This window comes from Nicotiana sylvestris, chromosome 10, assembly GCF_000393655.2.
Source record: "Nicotiana sylvestris chromosome 10, ASM39365v2, whole genome shotgun sequence".
Classification (NCBI taxonomy): domain Eukaryota; kingdom Viridiplantae; phylum Streptophyta; class Magnoliopsida; order Solanales; family Solanaceae; genus Nicotiana; species Nicotiana sylvestris.
Window position 1 is genome coordinate 125,888,692 of NC_091066.1, and position 21,230 is coordinate 125,909,921.

At 41.3% G+C, this 21,230-nt stretch overlaps 1 protein-coding gene across 1 annotated transcript; it reads left to right on the plus strand.

Annotated features, from left to right (window-relative positions):
• Window positions 1–14,696: 14,696 nt before the first annotated feature.
• LOC138879913 (uncharacterized) lies at window positions 14,697–18,485 on the plus strand. Its single transcript, XM_070159559.1, has 2 exons — window positions 14,697–15,191; window positions 18,360–18,485. The coding sequence occupies exons 1-2, from the start codon at window positions 14,697–14,699 to the stop codon at window positions 18,483–18,485; spliced, it is 621 nt and encodes a 206-aa protein (XP_070015660.1).
• The last annotated feature ends 2,745 nt before the right edge of the window (window positions 18,486–21,230 follow it).

Consider the following 21,230-nt stretch of genomic DNA (forward strand, 5'->3'; position numbering starts at 1 on the left):
AGACAAAAATCATAACTGAAGCAAAGAACATGGACCTGGTCGTGTCTTCACACTCGTTGCATTTTATCACAATATAGTCCGCAATTCTCCTAACCTTTTCCCTGATAACACCCTTCTCCTGTAGCAACCGTCCAATCTGCTGAGATCTGACACCCAAAACTTATTCGGCTGCATGGTTTTGCTCTTGAAGCTGCTGAAAGTCTTTCTCTAACTATGCCATCAGGGCATAGCATTGCTCCATTTCTGCTTTAAAGTCTCTTGCCTACTTTGCCATTTCGTTTTCAAGGATATTGACCTTCTTTTTTATACTTACCATTCCCTTGTCATACTTCTCCTTCAGTTGCCAAACGAAATTGGCCTGTCCCTTCGCATTCTTAGCTAACTTAGCTTGGGCATTTGCTAGCTCTGCTTCAGTCTTTGCAAATCATCCTCATAGTCACGCACTTTTTGCGTAAGGATGTAGATAAGCTTTTCATCTCTTTTGCTCTTGTCCGGGTTCTCAATTGCTATTCTCATTTTCCGAACTTGGTCTTAGAGAGCTTTATTCTTTTGGTCTAGCTTTCTTCTTTCACCTTCAGCTTCTTGTGCTTCGTAATCATTGTTGAATTCCATGTTTCTCAGCTTCTCTTTCAAGGCATGAATCTCGGCTTGATATTTCTTCTCATGTTCTCCCCATGCCAACCTTTCTTGGATTTTGTCGTGAAAAGTTTGAACATGAGGTCACTTGGTAGGCCTCTTGGGCTCGGTCTCAGGCTCTGGCCCGTTGTTTACACAAGACCTTTTCTCAAACCATGCTGCATAATTTGGATCTATTCCCCCTTTGCAATATCTGGTATCTGGGTGTTATTTTTCAGATACTAGCAGCCATTCCAATCCTACTGAACTAAAGCCTCGGGCAATGCAGCTTCTGGATGCAACTCTATGACCTGGGTGGTTAGTTCTTCATCTTCACGCACGATCTGATATCTTCCCAATTACCTCAAGGCCCTCTGTGGTGCATATGGCTGAATACTCCTCACACCCATTAACCTCAGGTAACCCTTAGTAGCAGTCATGCATATGGATTCTGTCATTGGGAGCCATCCTATAGTCCACTCAACCTGACTTGCTTTGAGAGCTTTCAAGTGGGAGACCCATGCTTCAAACCCTTCTGGCACGTTGTTGTCCTTTACCCTTTCCTTGTAGCTGGTAATGAAGTTATTCGGGCTCGAACCATAACTCATGAATTTGGGATGATGGCGAAGACGCTCTATCAGCCAAATTTGTAGGAGGATATTGCAACCTTCAAAGAATTGAGCCCCAGCGTTGCATAATGTCAATGCTCGATAAATATCAGCTCGCACTAACGGGACAAGTGTATAATCTTCCTTGGTAGAGAGGATTTGTGCAATTATGACCATACGAGTATCCACAGTCCCTTCCGCATTTGGAAGGACCATGATCCCCAAAAATGCCACAACAAAAGTAAACCGACGATGAACTTTCCAAAGGCCTTTATCTTGTTTGTTGCTTAAACCATTTTCATGTGTTTCGAACCCGCCTGAGTGCCCAAACCTGAAGTACAAGAATTGGAAAGAACAACAACCATTGCTTACATGGGCCTTCTTCATCTGTTTACTGATATTCAAGAGGTCAAAGAATTTGTGGACCGAAAGAGCCCTTGGAAATATGAGTTGTTGTTTCCTCAAATCCCGGCCAAACTCAATATACCCGGCCATTTCCTCCAAAGTAGGAGTGATCTCAAAGTCTGAGAAACAAAAAACATTATGGACTAGGTCCCAGAAAGTTACCAAAGCCTTGATCAAATCTTCCTGTGGTTTGCTTTCCAAAATGTTTATAAGGGGATCCAACTGCTTTTTCACCCACTTCTGACCATCTTCACTTAGATCATTCCACCACATACGCAAGTGCCCTTGAGCCCGTTCTATGATAATTTCTGACGATTGTTGGGTAGTGTTCATTTGTGACGGGTCCTGGGCAGTATTCATTTGTACCTGTGGAGGGTTAAGGTTAAGTTTGACTCCAGTGGACCTTTCTTGTAAAACAGGTTTTCAATCTTTACCAGAAAAACAAAAATCAATGGACCTTGGTTCCTTCCCTTATATGCTAAATTTAGCCAAAATGACCGTTCTGCAATCGTGGCCCCTTCCCAATTCCAAATTAATTTTGAGGTCAGGGAGGACTATTTTATGACACTTCATAAACTTGTACCTTTTTTAGTAAAATAGCCCTTCGACAACTGAAAATACTCTATGGCTATTTCGGCAAGAACGGTTTAAGACATTGTCGAAGGTGGATCAGCTTATTTTGACCAAAACTACATTTACTTGACCATTGACTCTCTTTTCTTTTTTTTTTCAAAAATAAGGCCGAACCTTATGTAGGTTGCCTACGTATCCCACATCCGGTGAGAATCAGACCTGCATAGTTCGGTCAGTTTGACATATTTGAAAAGGACACAGTTGACTCATTTTGAAACGACTCTCTTTCTTTTCCTTTATGAAAAATTTTGGCAGAGTTTTTGGACATTTCCAAATACCGGGGATTTTTCAGAACCGGGTTTTATTTCCTTCCCTACATCGCTCTTGGTTTTTCTTTTGCTTTATTTCCCCTAGCCGGTCAGCATGCAAGTCGAAACAAATAAAAGTTCACATAGCGCATAAGATGCATCAGGATGGTCTGTTATTCTGGGCACACCTGTCCTAGACGGACCCAACCCCTGTGTTGAGTCCCCTAAGTCAAATGCACGTGATGCAGACAAGAGTTCCTACTAGGGATCCGACATGAGGCTGTGTTTTTCTAGGTTTAAATCCTGGGGTTTTGTTCTAGACTTTGGTTTACTCGAGCGGACAACTGGGGCCGAAGAGGGGGCGACGTACCGGGAGCACTAAAGTCTACCCAACATTATTGCTGGCCCAACATCATTCTATTTGGTATAATTTCTGTAGAAAAAAGCGGGTCACACGAACGTGTGCACCATTTTCAGAAGACTTAGAGGGGTGGCGTAAGAAGACAGTTATATACAATTCAAATAATATTAAAGCGGTAAATAGATAGCATTTAGCACAAAAGGTTCACAGAATACAGTAATATTAACAATAAATGAAGCCAAGTAAAAATCATTAACAATCTTGAATTCTTGAACCCTGAACTAGAGATTCTGGGTTCGATCCCCAGCAGAGTCGCCAGAGTTGTCACACCTCCTTTTTCTACTCCCGGAAGGGTATAAGGGAGTTTTTTCTAATTTAAGTGACAATCCAAACTGGATTATTATTTAAGAATCAGAGTCGCCACTTGAGATAATTTACGGTGTCCCATGTCACCAGTTTAAAATCCCGAATCGAGAAAGTTTGACTCTATTTACGGTCTGCAAACACAGAAATCTGGGTAAGGAATTCTGTTAACCTGGGAGAAGGTGTTAGGCACTCCCGAGTTCTGTGGTTCTAGCACGGTCACTTTGATAATACCTAGCTTAATCAAATTGTCTGATTACTCATTTTAGAACCTATGCATTTACCGCTTTAACCGTTTTTATTAAGAAAATTATCTTGAAACAAGTCACACGTACATGTACCCATTTGTTTGGCGCGTCAAAAAATCATGTTACACGAACGTGTCCACAATTAATAACGTTTTATTAATATTAAGCAAATTTGGCTAAAGTTGCGCAAACGCATACTCCGATTTTGTTTTTAGAAATCGTAATCATGTCACGCGAACGTGTCCACAACCACGATAGTATATTAAATGTGCCTAAAGTAAACTACGAACATTTGTCATTTTTACATCTCAATTATGAAATTAATACGAGGGCTATGTATGACTAAATTGTGGATGGCGCACCTCGAATTATATGAACTAAGTTAAATTAGTGGTCCCTTAACAACAATCTTATTATTAAAGAAAGTTTGATCGAAGTTGCGCGAACGCATACTCCAGATTGGTTTTTAGAATTGCAATCGCGTCACGCGAACGTGTACATAACCACAATTGTATTTTAACGTGCCTAGAGGCTTTTCTGCGAATATTTGTCCTCATGTATAATTATAACATATGATTTTCTGCGGATATTTGACTGCAAACACATAGCCCCATCAAGGGTCTTAGGACTAGTTGGACATGCACAGCAATAGCTAGTACTGGCACAATCACAAACTGGTCAGAAAGAACATAAACACATTGAAGGGGTAGGGACTTGGGATTCACAAGATGGCAAGTATACAGTAAGCGACTGACAAAGTATGCCTTGAAACACACATAGGGGAGTGCATTAATCTAAAGGGGAAGGGGAGACATTATAGCACGCTGGTAATGTAACTTAAATGTAGGTTTTACAACAGAACCACAAGCAGAAGTAGATCAAGAATGAGAGAGACTGAATAATAAAGAAGCATGTTGTTGTTGAAGCTTTAAAATTAAACTAGGACATACCAGTTCATGAAGCAAAGTGCAGAAAATAAAGCGAGTCGTTGAGCTAAAGACGGAGAAGAGATATTTTAAAATAGGTTGAGAAAACCCGAGTCGTTGAAGACGAAGAGTCGTTATGAAAAATCGGAAAACCTTTAAGGAAAACAATTAAGAGGTTCATAACATACACAAATCTAAGACAGATCTGAAAGAAAATCGGAAATCCTTTAAAGTTAGGGTTTTGGAGAACCCAAAAAAATGAGAAAGACTTCGAAAAGTTACCTATCTAGCCGGAAAAGTCAAGGATCCGACTCAAACAGCCATGGATGGCCGGAAAAAGACCATGGATAGAAGTTGAGCAAGGTCTGGACTAGACCTCTTCGAGATCTTTCCATGAAATCACGAAAACAGGCAACCAGTAGACATAGGAGACCAGTATACATCTCAAACAGCCATGGGAGTCCATGGATTGGGTGAGGATCGAAGGGGATTAGGGTTAGTTTGGTTGGCGGCGGCTAGGGTTGGGTTTAGGTTTCAGAGAGAGTTTGAAAGGATAGGGGATTCAAGGGTGGTGCACCGTAACAAATGAATTAGGTTAGGGGTCGTTTTGGGTTAGAAATGGTAAGGGGAAAAGGGGACCGTTGATCTGAATGATCAACGGTCATGATCAAATGGGTAGGTAGGGATCCGGTTTGGGCTTGGGTTAAAATTGGGTTAGGGTCAAATTTGAATTTGAATTGGGCTAGGGAATTAGGGATTCGATTTGGGCTACATTTTAAAGCCAATTTTGGCTATAAGTCAAATAGCCATTTTTCCCCTTTTAATTTTATATAAAAATAATAAATAATTTCTGAAAACTAATTTAAAAGTCTAAAATGATTTATAACACATAAATAACAATTTAAAAATACAGGATCCAATTTTATGAATATAAAACCTAATTAAACCTTAAAAGGGCTAATATTGTAATTATATGCAATTTAGCTTTAAAAATACTAAATAAAATTGTAAAAATATGTAAAAATTACTTTAGCCATATTTTGGCATAAATATGAAAATCCAATGGATGAATTATCAAAATAATAATTTTAGAAATAATTATTGGGATTTTATGGATAAAAAGGGAGAAAATAAATCAATTTAAACCTTTAAAAATTATGGAAAATAATAAAACACTTGGACATGCTTATATATGCATACATATTCTATTTTGAAGTTATTTTGCATATCAAAAATATATAGAAAAAAACTGGGTATCAACAAAGACGCTCAAACTGCCTCTAGCACAGCCTCGGCCTCGCCCTCTGCCCCTCGTGGGAGCTGCTGCTGGGGGCTCGTGTTGCTGATTAGTGGATGAGGAAGCACATGTTCTCTCCATCTGCGAAAGAACAGAGTAGAAATTCAATTAGCATTGATGAACCAAACCGCACGACAGGAAAGAATAAATGTGAAGTTTTTCCTAACTCTGTAGCCTCTGGGATGAATACAGATGTCTCCATACCGATCCCTCAGACTCTACTAAGCTTGTCTGTGAATTTGTGAGACCTATGTAACCTAGAGCTCTGATACCAACATGTCAAAACCCGGATTTCCCACCCTCGGGAGTCGTGATGGCGCATACTCGTGAAAGCTAGGCAAGCCACGTAATATAGAATCCCTAACTCTTTTATTTAGCCTTTTTAACAATTTAAATCAACATGTGATTAATAGTGAAATATTAATGATAAACAAATACAAGAGGAAGACTTAATCTGATAAATTAACAATAAACAGTACGACAATGTCAACATACAGCTCTACCCGGAATCCGGTGTCAGAATATCACAGACTATCTACGAATACTACATACAAATGTCTGAAAAAAAAGTGCAATCTGGCTTGGAAGCAAATGAAAACAGAATACATATAAAGATAGAAGAGAACGTCGGGCCTACGGAGGCCTACAGGACTACCTCGGAATTGCTATCTGGACTGAAGGCAGCCACCCAATGCTACGGTCCAAAAGCTGCCGCTCCGGGATCTGCACATAGTGCAGAGTGTAGTTTCAGCACAACCGACCTCATATGCTGGTAAGAGCCTGGCCTAACCCCGGCGAAGTAGTAACGAGGCTAGGACCAGACTACCAAATAAACCTGTGCAATTATATAATATGCAACAGAAAATAAAATAGAAATAAACAAGTAAAGATAGGAGGGGGTACATGCTGTGGTGGAATATCAGTACCAACAGTACATTTAGAGAAAAGACTAAGAACAATTTAGAATTTACAGCAAAACAATAAGGGACTCGCAACCAATCTATGAACACTTCGTATTATCAATTGTTGTGGCGCGCAACCCAATACCAAAACATAATAACTCTATGGCGGCGTGCAACCCGATCCATATCATTTATCAATGTTGCGGCGTGCAACCCGATCCAATTATATTATTGTTGCGGCGTGTAACCCGATCAAAATATAATATTATTGTGGCACGTAACCCGATCCACATATATAGTTCAACACCAATCACAACAAGAGTCCCGGCAGTGGATCAATAAAAAAACAACACTATCCCGGCAAGGGAATCCACGGTATAAGTAAATACGTCCCGACAAGTGAAAATCAGCTATAACCAAACTTGTTCCAATATCTAACTACCTCAACTAGCACCAATACTCAATCATAGGTAATTTCCACGAGGATAATCATAATCCTTGTTCAACTCAATGAATCAACAACAATTCGTAGTATTTTATTTAGAACACAACAAATTTCAATTTAAGACTCACGGTCATGCTTGACACCAACGTATAGATACTCATCACCATGACTATACGTCGTACTCAGCAAGTAACACGTAGCAAATAGGATATAACTCCTAATCCCTCAAGCTAAGGTTAGACCAAACACTTACCTCGATGTCATGAACACAATTCAAGTCTCTACTATCGCTTTACCTCTTGATTCCACCACCAATTTGCTCGTATCTAGCCAAAAGTTACTTGATTACATCAATAAACGCTAAATGAATCAATTCTAATGCATGAAAATAAGTTTTCTAAAGTTTTATCCAAAAAGTCAAAAATCGCCCCGGGACCACATGGTCAAAACCTGAGGTTCAAACCAAAACCTGATTACCCATTCCCCCACGAACCCAAATATATAGATTGTTTTGAAATTGGTCCTCAAATCCAGGTCCAAATCTCCAATTTTTGAAAAACTTAGGTTTTACCCAAAACACCCAATTTCCCCCATGAAAAACATTGATTTTGAGTTAAAATTATGTGAAAAGATGTTAATGATTGAAGGAAATTAGTTAGAAATCACTTACAATTGATTTAGAGCAGAAATTGCCTTTGAAAAATCTCCCTAGAGTGTTTTAGTTTTGAAAAGATGTGAAAAATTGTTGAAAATGCGTCTAAGTTATGAACTTACTAAGCTCTCATTTGCGAAGCAATTTTTGCATTTTCGAAGTCAGAATTGCGAACAAACAGTCTCATTTGCAATGACAGGCCCAAATGGGAGCATCGCATTTGCGAAGGAAAATCTCGCATTTGCGAGGAGGGGCTTGCCTGGGCTGTTTCGCATTTGTGACTCAGCCTTCGCAATTGCGAACTCGCATTTGCGAGTCAGGCTTCGCAAATGCGAAGCCTGCAGGCCTACAATGAAACAGCTGAAGTCTGCAACTTTCCAAGTCCAAAATCCACCCGGTAGAATGAAACAGCTGAAGTTTGAGTGTTCCGAAGGTTGGAACAAGTTTGAATGGTGTGTTAGGATTGGTTGGCAGGTTTGGTTGAGGTCAAGGGGGCCTCGAGGATGTTTCGGATTCTCAACGGGTCATTTTTGGACTTAGTGAATTATAGAAAATGCAGCAGGTCTCCAGTTTTGGTTTCCTTCTTCGCGTTCGTGATGATGGTCCCGTGTTCACGAAGTTGAGAGGTCGTATGCATATGCGTTCGCGAAGAGGGTCCCGCATTCGCGTAGGAGGGGGAAGTTTGCTACCCCGTTTGCGACAGGGGGCACCGCGTTCATGATGAAGGAAATCTGGGCCAAGCGAAGTTGTGCTTCACGAACACGAGGGTCCTTTTGCGTTCACGAAGAAGGATTTACCTGGGCGGATATAAAATTTCAAAGTCCAGGGTTTAGCCATTTTTTATCAAAACTAGAGTTTGGGAGCTCGGATTTGAGCGAGATTTTGAGGGATTTTCAGAGATATCAATTGGGTAACGATTCCTTACTCCATTTTGCTTGTAACCCATTAATATAAACATGAATTCATCATTTAATTTCGAAATTTGTATGAAAATTGGGGGAAGTTCTTAGACCAAGAATTTGAGTTTTGATTGGGGATTTGACATTGTATTGGGATAATTTTGGTATGGTTAAACTCGTAAAAGTGTAAAGATTTTGAAAATGTAAATTTTACCCGATTTCGAGACGTAGGCCCGAGGGTTATTTTGGTCATTTTACCTAATTTCGCGTATTAGCTTAGAATTTAATTGTAGAATCAGTTACTTGAAGTGTTATTTACATTATGCAATTGAATTGAATAAATTTGGGCCATTTGGAGTCGAGTACTCGTGGCAAGAACGTGGTCTCGGGTTGATTTTGAGTCGGTTCGAGGTAAGTGGTTTGCCTAACCTTGTGTGGGGGACTTTCCCCTTAGGATTTGGTATATTTGATAATTGAAATGCCTTGTACGTGAGGTGACAAGTGTGTACTTGAGCTAATTGTTGAAAATCTGGTTTCTATAAGTTATTTCATTTGTGCTCATTTTTCCTATTTTATACTACTTGCAAATTTAGCCTGTTGTTAGCTTAGAAAAAAACAGGTTTAGTTGACTTAATTGCTTATTTGCTTAAACTGCCTTAATTACATTACGTGAAGCATGTTAGGCTAGAATTACTTGTTTTACTTTGTATGAAATTGAGCTTATTTGAGTATTTCCTTGCGTTGTTGCTGCGTGTTTTACTTTGGGACTACGGAACGATATTCTGGAAGATCCCCCTGCACATTTACATTGGAACTACGGGACTGCACCCGGTAGATTTTCCCTGTACTGAGTATTTACCTTTGGGACTACGGATCAGTATTCCGGGAGATCCTCTCGCATTATGAGTTGGACTACGGGACGGTATCCCGGGAGATCCATTAGATATTTATATTTGGCACTACAGGACGGTATCCTGGGAGATCTTTGGTTGCTTTCTTTGTAATGAGCCGTATTTTCCCTATGTGTTTACTTTGCTTCCGTAGTAGTTGTTGTTGTCTTTTCATTCGTGTTGCATTTACTGATTTACTTATTATTCTGCTATGTTCTGTACTGTCAAACTTTAGATTTTTATTTAACCTCAGTAGGGCCCTGACCTTCCTCGTCACTACTCGGCCGAGGTTAGGCTTGGCACTTACTGAGTACCGTTGTGGTGTACTCATGCCCTTTTTGCGTATGTTTTTCATGTGAAGATCCAGGTATGTCGACTCAGTCCTACCACCCATGAGGCGAGGCGACTGCTCTAGAGAATTTAAGGTATATCTGCCGCGTCCGCAAACCAAGGAGTCCCTTTCTATTCTAGCTTTTAAACATTTTCCCTTCTGTATTTCTTTTCCTTGTTAGATATTCTGGAGTTAGACATTGTTAGATATCCAAAGGCTTGTGGTTCTGTGAGTTTCCGGGTTTTAGGATAGTGTATTAGATTCTGAGAAGTTGTGTTGTATATGCCGATCGGCATTTTAAATATTATTTTCCTTCGGTTATTTTTGGCTTTTTGATTATTTCTTCCGCAAGTTTCATTTATGTTCCGCATTCGTTAGGCTTAACTAGTCGTAGAGACTAGGTATCGTCACGACAGTTCACGGAGGGCGAACTGGGGTCGTGATAAGTTGGTCTCAGAGCTCTAGGTTTGTAGGAGACATGGATCACAAGCCGGTTTATTATAGTCTCGTTGATAGGTACGGAGACGTCTTTACTTATCTACGAGAGGCTATGTAACTGTTGGAAAATTTCCACTTCGTTTAATTTCCTTGTCATGCGATATTTTGACATCACAATTCTAAACTTCTATCTTTTATTCTCTCAAAGATGGTGAGGACACGTGCTACCCGAGATGATCAAGCACCCGCACCTCTTACTACAGTCGTCAGAGGCCGGGGACGGGGTAGAGGCCGAGGATGCCCATGTGGTGCAGCCAGAGCACCTGCGTGAGCTATCACCGAGGTACCACCAGCAGTTCCAGCCGGAGTCTAGGTACCTAACATGCCTACTACTACTACTCCAGCTCTTTAGGAGACTCTGGCACAGTTCATGAGCATGTACACCACACTGGCTCAGGCAGGGTTGCTTCCCCTTGCTGCAGCTACATCCCAGGCCGGGGGAGGAGCACAGACTCCCGCCGACCGCACTCCTGAGCAGTGAGTGCACATTAAATAGGTCCTAAAGATTATTCTTGTACAACCTGTAGCCCCAGGCCAGCCCGAGGACAGGGCAGCGGCTTTAGAGGATGAGCAGCGGAGACTTGAGAGGTTCAAGAAGTATGACCCTCCGGTGTTCAGCGGGTTAGCATCAGATGATGCCTATCACCGTATCCTCCGCACTATAGGTCTATCAGTATCGAGTGGGGTTTCTTTCACTGCCTTCCAGCTTCGAGGAGCCGCCTATGAGTAGTGGTGCACCTATGAGTTAGACAGTCCGGACGAGGCTGCTTCACTGACTTGGACCCAATTTTCAGATCTATTCTTGAGAGAGATTATTCCTCAGATCCTCAGGGACGCAAGGCGCACAGAGTTTGAGCATTTATGCCAGGGTTCTATAACTGTCTCAGAGTTTGTTGTTCGTTACACTAGCTTGTCTAGACATGCCCCAGCTCTAGTTTCTACTGTTCGCGAGAGGGTTCGTTGGTTTATTGAGGGGCTTATTCCTAGCATCAGGTCTAGCATGGCTCGTGAGTTGGAGATAGATATTTCTTATCAGCGGGTGGCGAGCACTGCTAGGAGGATTGAGGGTATGCATGCTAGGGAGAGAGAGGAGAGGGACACCAAGAGGTTTTGAGAGTTAGGCCATTACTTTGGTGCCCGTGCCCTAGTTGCAGGTTGTCATGGTAGGGGTTATATGAGTCTCCATGTTAATTCAGCTCTTCCAGCGGCCAGTGATATTCCAGCTCCTCCTAGACCTCAAGAGCCTTATTATGCACCACCGGTATCTAGAGCGCCTCATCGCGGGGTGCTTTTAAAGGTCAGTCTAGTAGACCTGGCTCGAGCCAGTCACAGCCACCACGTCCTCCTAGAGCTTGTTTTAAGTGTGGTGACACACACCATATGGTGAGGGATTTCCCCAGACTTGGGAGGGGTGTACCTCCATAGACTTCTCAGCCACAACGTGCCCCACAGAGTTCTCAGGCTATGGTTACAGCTCTAGTTGCTACCCCACCTGCTCAGCTAGCTAAATATGGAGGTCGGGGAGGTAGAGGTCACCCTAGAGAGGGAGGCCAGGCTAGATACTATGCCCTTCCTGCCCGTACTGAAGTTGTTGCCTCCGATTCTGTCATGACAGGTATTATATTAGTTTGTCATAGAGATGCATCGGTTCTATTCGATTCAGGCTCCACTCACTTTTATGTGTCTTCTTATTTTGCTCAGTATTTGGGTGTATCTCGGGATTCTTTTAGTTCCCATGTTTATGTTTCTACTCTTATGGGAGATTCTCTTATTGTGGACCACGTTTATCGATCGTGCTTGGTTGCTCTTAGTGGTTTTGAGACTAGAGCCGATCTATTGTTGCTCAGCATGGTAGATTTTGACATTATCTTGGGAATGGACTGGTTGTCTCCCTATTATGCTATTCTTGATTGTCACGCCAAAATCGTGATGCTAGCTATGCCAGGTGTACCGCGTGTTGAGTGGAGGGGTACTTTAAATCACACTCCCAGTAGAGTTATTTCCTTTCTTAAAGCTCAGTGTATGGTTGAGAAGGGGTGTGATGCGTATTTAGCTTATATGAGAGATGTCCGTATTTATACCCCTTCAATTTATTCAGTCCCAGTAGTACGGGATTTTCCCAATGTGTTTCCACCTGATCTTTCGGGCATGCCGCCTGATAGAGATATTGATTTTGGCATTGATCTGTTGCCGGGCACTCAGCCCATTTCTATTCCTCCGTATCGTATGGCTCTTCCTGATTTGAAGGAATTGAAGGATCAGTAACCGGAATTTCTTGATAAGGGTTTTACTTAGCCCAATGTATCACCTTGGGGTGCTTCTGTCTTGTTTGTGAAGAAAAAAATAGTTCTATACGTATGTGTATTGAATATCGCCAGTTGAACAAGGTTATAGTGAAGAACCATTATCCTTTGCCTCGTATTGATGATCTATTTGACCAGCTTCAGGACACACGAGTGTTTTCTAATATTGACTTGCGCTCAGGTTACCATCAGTTGAAGATTCGGGAGCTAGTTATCCCGAAGATGCTTTCAGGACTCGGTATGGTCATTACAAGTTCCTTGTTATGTCATTTGGGCTGACCAATGCCCCAGCAGCCTTTATGCATTTTATGCACAGTGTGTTCCGGCTGTATTTTGACTCGTTCGTCATTGTCTTTATTGATGATATTCTGGTGTACTCCCGGATTTTGGAAGATCATGAGCAACACCTACGGACTGTGCTTCAGACTCTGAGAGAAGAAGTTATATGCTAAGTTATCAAAATGTGAGTTTTTGTTGGATTCAGTGGCATTCCTAGGCCACGTGGTATCAAGTGAGGGTATTCAGGTGGATCCGAAGAAGATAGAGGCCGTACAGAGTTGGCCCAGACCATCCTCGACTATAGAGATCCGTAGTTTCCTTGGCTTGGCGGGTTACTACCGCCATTTTGTGGAGGGGTTTTCATCGATTGCAGCCCCTATGACCAGGTTGACCCAGAAGGATGCTCCGTTCTAATGGACGGAAGAGTGAGGCAAGCTTTCAGAAGCTCAAGACAGCTTTGACTACAGCCCCAATTTTGATACTGCCTACAGGTTCGGGGTCTTAAACGGTCTATTGTGATGCCTTGAGGATTGGCCTCAGAGCAGTGTTGATGTAGGATAGTAGGGTGATTGCCTACGCGTCTAGATAGTTGAAGATACATGAGAAGAATTACCCTGTTCACCACCTTGAGTTAGCTGCCATTGTTCACGCCCTGAATATTTGGTGCCACTATTTATACGGGGTTCCTTGTGAGATTTATACTAACCATCTGAGCTTGCAGCACTTGTTCAAGTAAAAGGATCTAAATTTGCGCCAGAGGAGGTGGATAGAGTTCTGAAGGACTATGACATCACTATTTTTTATCACCTGAGTAAGGCCAATGTGGTGGCCGATGCTTTGAGTTCTCGGGCAGAGAGTTTGGCATATTTACCAGCATCAGAGAGGCATATGGCGATGGATGTTCCGGCCTTAGCCAGCCAGTTTGTGAGATTGGATCTTTCGGAGCCCAATCGGGTTCTAGCTTACGTGGTTTCTCGGTCTTCCTTATTTGATTGTATAAGGGAGCGGCAGTATGATGACCCTCATTTGCTTGTCCTCAACGACAAGGTTCAGCACGGTGATGCCAGAGATGTGACTATTGCTGATGATAGTGTAATGAGGATGTAGGGTCGGATTTGTGTACCCAATGTTGATGGGCTTCGGGAGTTGATCCTGGAGGAGGCCTATAGCTCGCGGTATTTCATTCATCTGGGTGCAGCGAAGATGTATCAGGATTTGAGGCAACACTATTGGTGGAGGCGGATGAAGAAGGATATAGTTGGATTTGTAGCTTGGTGCCTTAACTGTCAGCAGGTGTTGAAGTATGAGCCCCAGAGACCAGGTGGGTTGCTTCAACAGATAGAGATTTCGGAGTGGAAGTGGGAGCGGATCACCATGGACTTTGTAGTTGGGCTCCCACGAACTTTGAGGAAGCTCGATGCTATTTGGGTGATTGTGGATCGACTGACCAAGTTTGCTCATTTCATTCCTATGTGTACTACTTATTCTTTGGAGCGGTTGGAGGAAATTTATATCCGGGAAATTGTTCGTCTGCATGGTATTCCAGTGTCCATCATTTCAGATAGAGGTACTCAGTTCACATCACGGTTCTGGAGGGTCGTTCAACATAAGTTGGGTACTCGGTGGAGTTGAGTACAACATTTCACCCTCAGATAGACGAACAGTCCAAGCGAACTATTCAGATTTTTGAGGATATGCTCCGTGCGTTTGTGATTGAGTTTGGAGGGTCTTGGGATAAATTCTTGCCATTGGCGGAGTTTGCTTACAACAACAACTATCAGTCCAGCATTCAAATGGCACTGTGTGAGGCTTTATATGGTAGACAGTGTAGATCCCCGGTGGGCTGGTTTGAGCAGGGTGAGGCTAGATTATTGAGCACAGACTTAGTTCAGGATGCTTTAGAGAAGGTTAAGGTGATTAAGGATAGACTCCGTACAGCCCAGTCCAGACAGAAGAGCTACACGGACCGAAAGGTTCTTGATGTTTCTTACATGATTGGAGAGCGGGTTATGTTTCGGGTTTCGCCTATGAAGGGCGTAATGGGATTTGGGAAGAAAGGGAAGTTGAGTCCGGGGTTTATTAGCCCCTTTGAGATATTGAGGCGTGTTGGGGAGGTTGCTTATGAGCTTGCCTTACCTCCCATCTTGGCTGGAGTTCATCCGGTATTCCATGTTTCGATGCTCCAGAGGTATCACTGTGATCCGTCGCACATGGTGGATTTCAGTTTAGTCCAGTTGGATAAGGATCTATCTTATGTTGAGGAGCCAGTGGCAATATTGGACAGGCAGGTGAGGAAGTTGAGGTCAAAGAACATTGTTTCGGTAAAGGTTTAGTGGCGGGGCCAGCCGGTCGAGGAGGCGACCTGGGAGACCAAGCAGGATATGCGCAGCCGTTACCCTCATCTTTTCACTGCTTCAGGTATGTCTCTATGCTCGTTCGAGGACGAACCAATGTTTAAGTGTAGTAGAATGTGACGACCCGGCCGGTCGTTTTAAGAATTTACACCCTGATCCCATATTAACTGCTTTCCCTGAGTTTATTTCTGCTATTTTAATTTGCCAAGGATTTAAGATTTTGAGTATCGGAGAGTTTTGGGACACTTAGTCCCTAAATGAGAGCTTAAGTGTTGGAAAGTTGAACGTAGTCGGGATAGTGTGAAGACGGCCTTGAAATGGAAATCCGATGGTTCTGTTAGCTCTGTTGAGTGATTTCGGGCTTGGGGGGGCATTCGGATTGTGTTTTGGAGGTCCGTAGCTAATTTAGGGTTGAAATGCCGAAAGTTGAATTTTTTTGAAGTTCCGGTTCGGTAGTGAAATTTTGATCCGAGGGTCGGAATGGAATTAAGGAAGTTAGATTAGCTCCGTAGTGTTGAATGTGATGTGTGTGCGAAATTTTAGGTCATTCGGATGAGGTTTGATAGACTTTTTTATCGAAAGCATATTTTTAGAGTTTTTAAAGTTCTTAGGCTTGAATCCGATGCTAAATAGGTGTTTTGATGTTATTTTGAGCATTTCGAAGGTTGGAACAAGTTTAAATGATGATTTAGGATTGGTTGGCAGGTTTGTTTGAGGTCCCGGGGGCCTCAGGGGTGTTTCGGATGCGCAACGGGTCATTTTTGGACTTAGAGGATTGCAGAAAATGTAGTAGATCTCCAGTTCTGGTTTCCTTCTTCGCGTTCATGAGTGGGGTTTCGCGTTCGCAAAGAGGAGCTGGGGCTGATGGAAGCTTAACGCTTCGCGTTCGCGATGATGGTCCCGCATTCACGAAGTTGAGAGGTCGTATGCCTACGCGTTCGCGAAAAGGGTCTCGCGTTTGCGTAGGAGGGGGAAATCTGCTACCACATTCTTGACAGGGTGCATCGCGTTTGCGATGAAGGAAACCTGGACCAAGCGAAGTTGTGCTTCGCGAACGCGAGTGTCCTTTCGCGTTCGAGAAGAAGGATTTACCTAGGCAGATATAAAATTTCAAAGTCGAGGGTTTAGCCATTTTTATCAAAACTAGAGTTTGGGAGCTCGGATTTGAGTGAGATTTTGAGGGATTTTCAGAGATATCAATTGGGTAACGATTCCTTACTCCTTTTTGCTTGTAACCCATTAATCTAAACATGAATTCATCATTTAATTTTGGAATTTGTGTGAAAATTGGGGGAAAGTTCTTAGACCAAGAATTTGAGTTTTGATTGGGGATTTGACATTGGATTGGGATAACTTTGGTATGGTTAGACTCGTGAGAGTATGAGGATTCTAGAAATGTAAATTTTACCCGATTCCTAGACATGGGCCCAAGGGGCTTTTTGGTTATTTTACCTAATTTCGCGTATTAGCTTAGAATTTAATGGTAGAATCAGTTACTTGAAGTGTTATTTACATTATGTAATTGAATTGAATAGATTTGGGCCATTTGGAGTCGAGCACTCATGGAAAGAACGTGGTCTCGGGTTGATTTTGAGTCGGTTCAAGGTTAGTGGCTTGCCTAACCTTATGTGGGGGACCTTCCCCTTAGGATTTGGTATATTTGATAATTGAAATGCCTTGTACGTGAGGTGACGAGTGTGTACTTGAGCTAATTGTTGTAAATCAGGTTTTTTAAGTTATTTCAATTGTGCTCATTTTTCCTGTTTTATTCTATTTGTAAATTTAGCATGTTGTTAGCTTAGAAGAAAAAAACATGTTTACTTGACTTAATTGCTTCTTTGCTTAAACTGCCTTAATTGCATTACGTGAAGAATGTTAGGCTAGAATTACCTATTTTACTTCGTACAAAATTGAGCTTATTTGAGTATTTCCTTGCGTTGTTGTTGCGTGTTTTACTTTGGGACTACGGAATGATATTCCGGGAGATCCCCCTGCACATTTACATTGGAACTACGGGACTGCACCCGATAAATTCTCCGTGTATTGAGTATTTACCTTTGGGACTACGGATCGGTATTTCGGGAGATCCCTCGCATTATGAGTTGGACTACGGGACGGTATCCTGGGAGATCCACTGGATATTTATATTTGGGGACTACAGGACGGTATCCTAGGAGAACCCTCTGTGTTTACTTTGCTTCCGTAGTAGTCGTTGTTGTCTTTTCATTTGTGTTGCATTTACTGTTGTACTTATTATACTGCTCTGTTCTATAATGTCAAACTTTATATTTTTATTTAACCTCAGTAGGGCCCTGACCTTTCTCATCACTACCCGACCGAGGTTAGGCTTGGCACTTACTGAGACCGTTATGGTGTACTCATGCCTTTTCTGCGCATGTTTTTCATGTGCAGCTCCAGGTACATCGACTCAGTCCTACCACCCATGAGGCGAGGCGACTGCTCTAGAGATTTCAAGGTATATCTGCCGCGTCCGCAGACCGAGGAGTCCCTTTCTATTCTAGCTTTTAAACATTTGCCCTTCTGTATTTCGTTTCCTTGTTAGATATTCTGGAGTTAGACATTGTTAGATATCCAAAGGCTAGTGGTTCCGTGAGTTTCCGGGTTTTGGGATAGTGTATTAGATTCTGAGAAGTTTTGTTGTATATGTCGAGCGGCATTTTAAATATTGTTTTCCTTTGGTTATTTTTGGAGTTTTGATTATTTCTTCCGTAAGTTTCGTTTATGTTCTGCATTTGTTAGACTTACCTAGTCGTAGAGACTAGGTGCCGTCACGACAGTTCACGGAGGGCGAACTGGGATCGTGACAGCTGTCATAGACTGTGCCAAAATATTTACCGAAAAATAATTTATCTTCTTTAATAATTATTTTGATAAAAAGTGGGGTTAAAGGCAAGTGAATCATAGGTGAATCAAAACCCTTTATCTGCTAGTATGATCTGTATGAAAACTAAGACAAAAGTGATATCAATGAACAAAAAGAGAGGAGTTAAAAATAAAATATAATAGGGAGCTTTGTGTATTTGCAAATGTTCTTTCGTCCATAGATGATAAAGAGAGAGCGAGAGAGTTGTTTTTTTTAAGGATAGAGATGATCTTTTAGCTTCTATGAGAAGCTATCTATATAAAGCAAGGAAGCGCCTTTTTGTGACAAGACCCTTTGACAGTGCTATAAAGACCACTGGAAAGGGCGTTTCTGATTCAGCATAGAGCTGATGATGGCTTATGTTTGAGAGTTGCTGAGAATATGCTCCAGTTGGCACTGGGGTCAGGGCCAAAAGAAAAAGATCCGTTGGGCCGGTGCTCTGGCTTAACCGGTCAAAGATGGCCTCGATCATTCCGAGTCGACACTGCTACCTTAAGACACTGGTGACAATGACCATGAAGCCCTCCAGCCGGGACCACCAACTGCAATACCGCAAGTATCTTTTTCTATTGGGCCACGACTTCTATGTGTCATTTCCATATTGACCCATTTGGCTAGTCCAGATTTTCACCCCACACATGCATGGAGGATGGGGCTCAGGAGTTGGCAAAATATCCAAATTTTACCCATGAATTATGTGTGGTTGTTCAAATTTTCCATTGAACTATGCGTTAATGATGTATATTAATTTTTTGATTGATTGTTAGTCAGAAAGGACAAATCTAACTCATTTTTTGTATGGATAAGGATAAGGATAAGGATAAGGATAAGTTTGACCCTTATAACTAAGAGGCAAATCAAAGCAATTTTGTATAATTTAGGGGCAAATTGTCTCTTGCTAAAGAAACGCCTTTAATTTGTCTTTATAGAAATGTTAGTAAACAAAGTGCCTAAAAATAATAGAGAGCATATCCAATTATCCAACTAACTAGAACCCCACCATTATGATGTTGGTGTCGTTGATTTTTCAGGCAACGACCTCGTTGAAATCTACATTTGAGATTTTTTATTTGATTTTTTCGATGTCTAAATTCCACAAGTAATTTTTATGCTTGTTGTGCTATAGTTGTGTTTTGTTTATTCATTTCTCTTTCCATGAAGTTCATTTTAAATACCCCCCACACACACACACATATATATATATATATATATATATATATATATATATATATATATATATATGTTGACGTCAATTTTTACCATCCTCGCGTCCGTCTTTACATAATCTTTCTTTTGTGATAATTTAAGTATTATTAATTAGTTTAAATTGTTAATATCACACCATTTTTATTCAAAATTTTAAATACTTCAACATTTTAAACCAGTAGTACCATATGACATTTAGCATATTTTCTGGAGTAATCGACCTTCAATAATGAAACTATTTTCTTTCTGACAGCTGAAGTAACTAAACAATATAGTTTTTGTTGATTTTTGGAGCCCATTTGCAAACTGCAATCTAGTGACGTCTAGCAATAGAAGCTTAAATTTAAGATAAAAAAAAAGGATAACGACCCAACAGACCGTTTTGAGTACAAGCCTTAATTTTCGTGTTTTGAGACCTCTCATCGCTTCATTTGATGTTTATTGGTTTGTGTGTTGGTCCGTGTCATTTCCCTGAAAGATTTTACGTAAATTTTGAAAAAAAAAATGATTTTTGACTTAAAATGAGGTTTGAGTTGACCACGATCAACGTTTTTGGTAAACAACCTCGGATCGATATTTTGACAATTTGTAGGCTCGTATGATATTTTTGGACTTGTATGCATGTTTAGTTGGGGTCCCGGTTGACCCGAGCGCGTTACGTCGCATTATGTGAAAGACCGTTAAAAAAAAATTTAAGTCGAAATTTTGAGTTTTGATGATCAGTTCATATTATTTGATGTTATTTTGATGATTTGAGGTAGCGAGCAAGTTTGTAGGATGTATTACACTTGTGTGCATGTTCGGTTTGGAGCTCGAGGGTCTCAGGTGCGTTTTGGATGTATTGCAGAATGATTTGGAACAACTGATGCATAGTTGTGTTGTTGGTGCCAACCTGTAGATCTTGCAAATGTGAGCTACTACGTACTCGCAAATGTTGAGGCACTCGCAAATGCGAGCCTCGCTTTTGCGAGTGACTGCTTGCATCTGCGAAAACGGCTGGGGAATAGGCGCTTCGCAACTGCGAAGTCTGGATCGTAAATGCAGACTGGGGGAGCTCTGCAAATGCAATATATCTATTGCATTTGTGACACTTGGGAATGCTGACCAGCTTCGTAAATGGGAAGCTTTGATCGCATTTGTGCACACGAGGGAGTCGCAAATGCGAGGCATATGTCGCAATTGTGACTTCTGAGGGCCTGTTGCACTGGTCGTTTTTGCGATCAGTGTTCTGCAATTGCGGACATCGCAATTGCGACATCTGTAACTGGGTAAAAGAAGGAAAAGCCGAGACTTAACTTATTTTACACTATTTATCAACCCTAAACACTCTAGATGCAATTTTTGAAGAGGATTTTCTTCCTAAATCATTAGGTAAGCAACTTTAGCTAATTTTCAATCAATTTTAATTACTTTTCCATGAATTTTATCATCAATTCCATGAATTTCAAGGTAGAAATTAGGGGGTTTTGGTAGAATTTAGGGATTTCATAAAATATAGATTTAGACCTCAAATTGAGGTTGAATTTTGAAACAAATTACATAACCGAGCTGGGGGTGAATGGGTAATCGGAATTTGGTCCGAATCTCGAATTTCAACTAAGCAGACTCATGGTTAACTTTTGTTGACTTTCTCAAAAAATGATCAAAATTGAACCTTTTTCATTCGTGAGTAGTTTCTAAAGCTTGTTTTGAATTGTTTGATTTATAATTGGATATATTCGGTTTGTTCAAAAGACAAAACCATGATTGATTGTTGATTTGGTTGTGAAAAGAGGTAAGTATCGTGGTTAACTTTGACTAGAGGAAATTGGGACTTAGTTGGTCCATTTGCTACGTGAATTATGTGTGGGGATATCATATGTGCAAGATAACGAGTATATATA

Bases quoted from the DNA above. Each gene is read 5' to 3' on its own strand.
- LOC138879913 (XM_070159559.1), top strand. From the start codon at position 14,697: ATGGCACTGTGTGAGGCTTTATATGGTAGACAGTGTAGATCCCCGGTG. The intron at 15,192-18,359 runs GTGAGGAAGTTG...GTTTTTTTTAAG, and splicing joins TGGCAATATTGGACAGGCAG to GATAGAGATGATCTTTTAGC.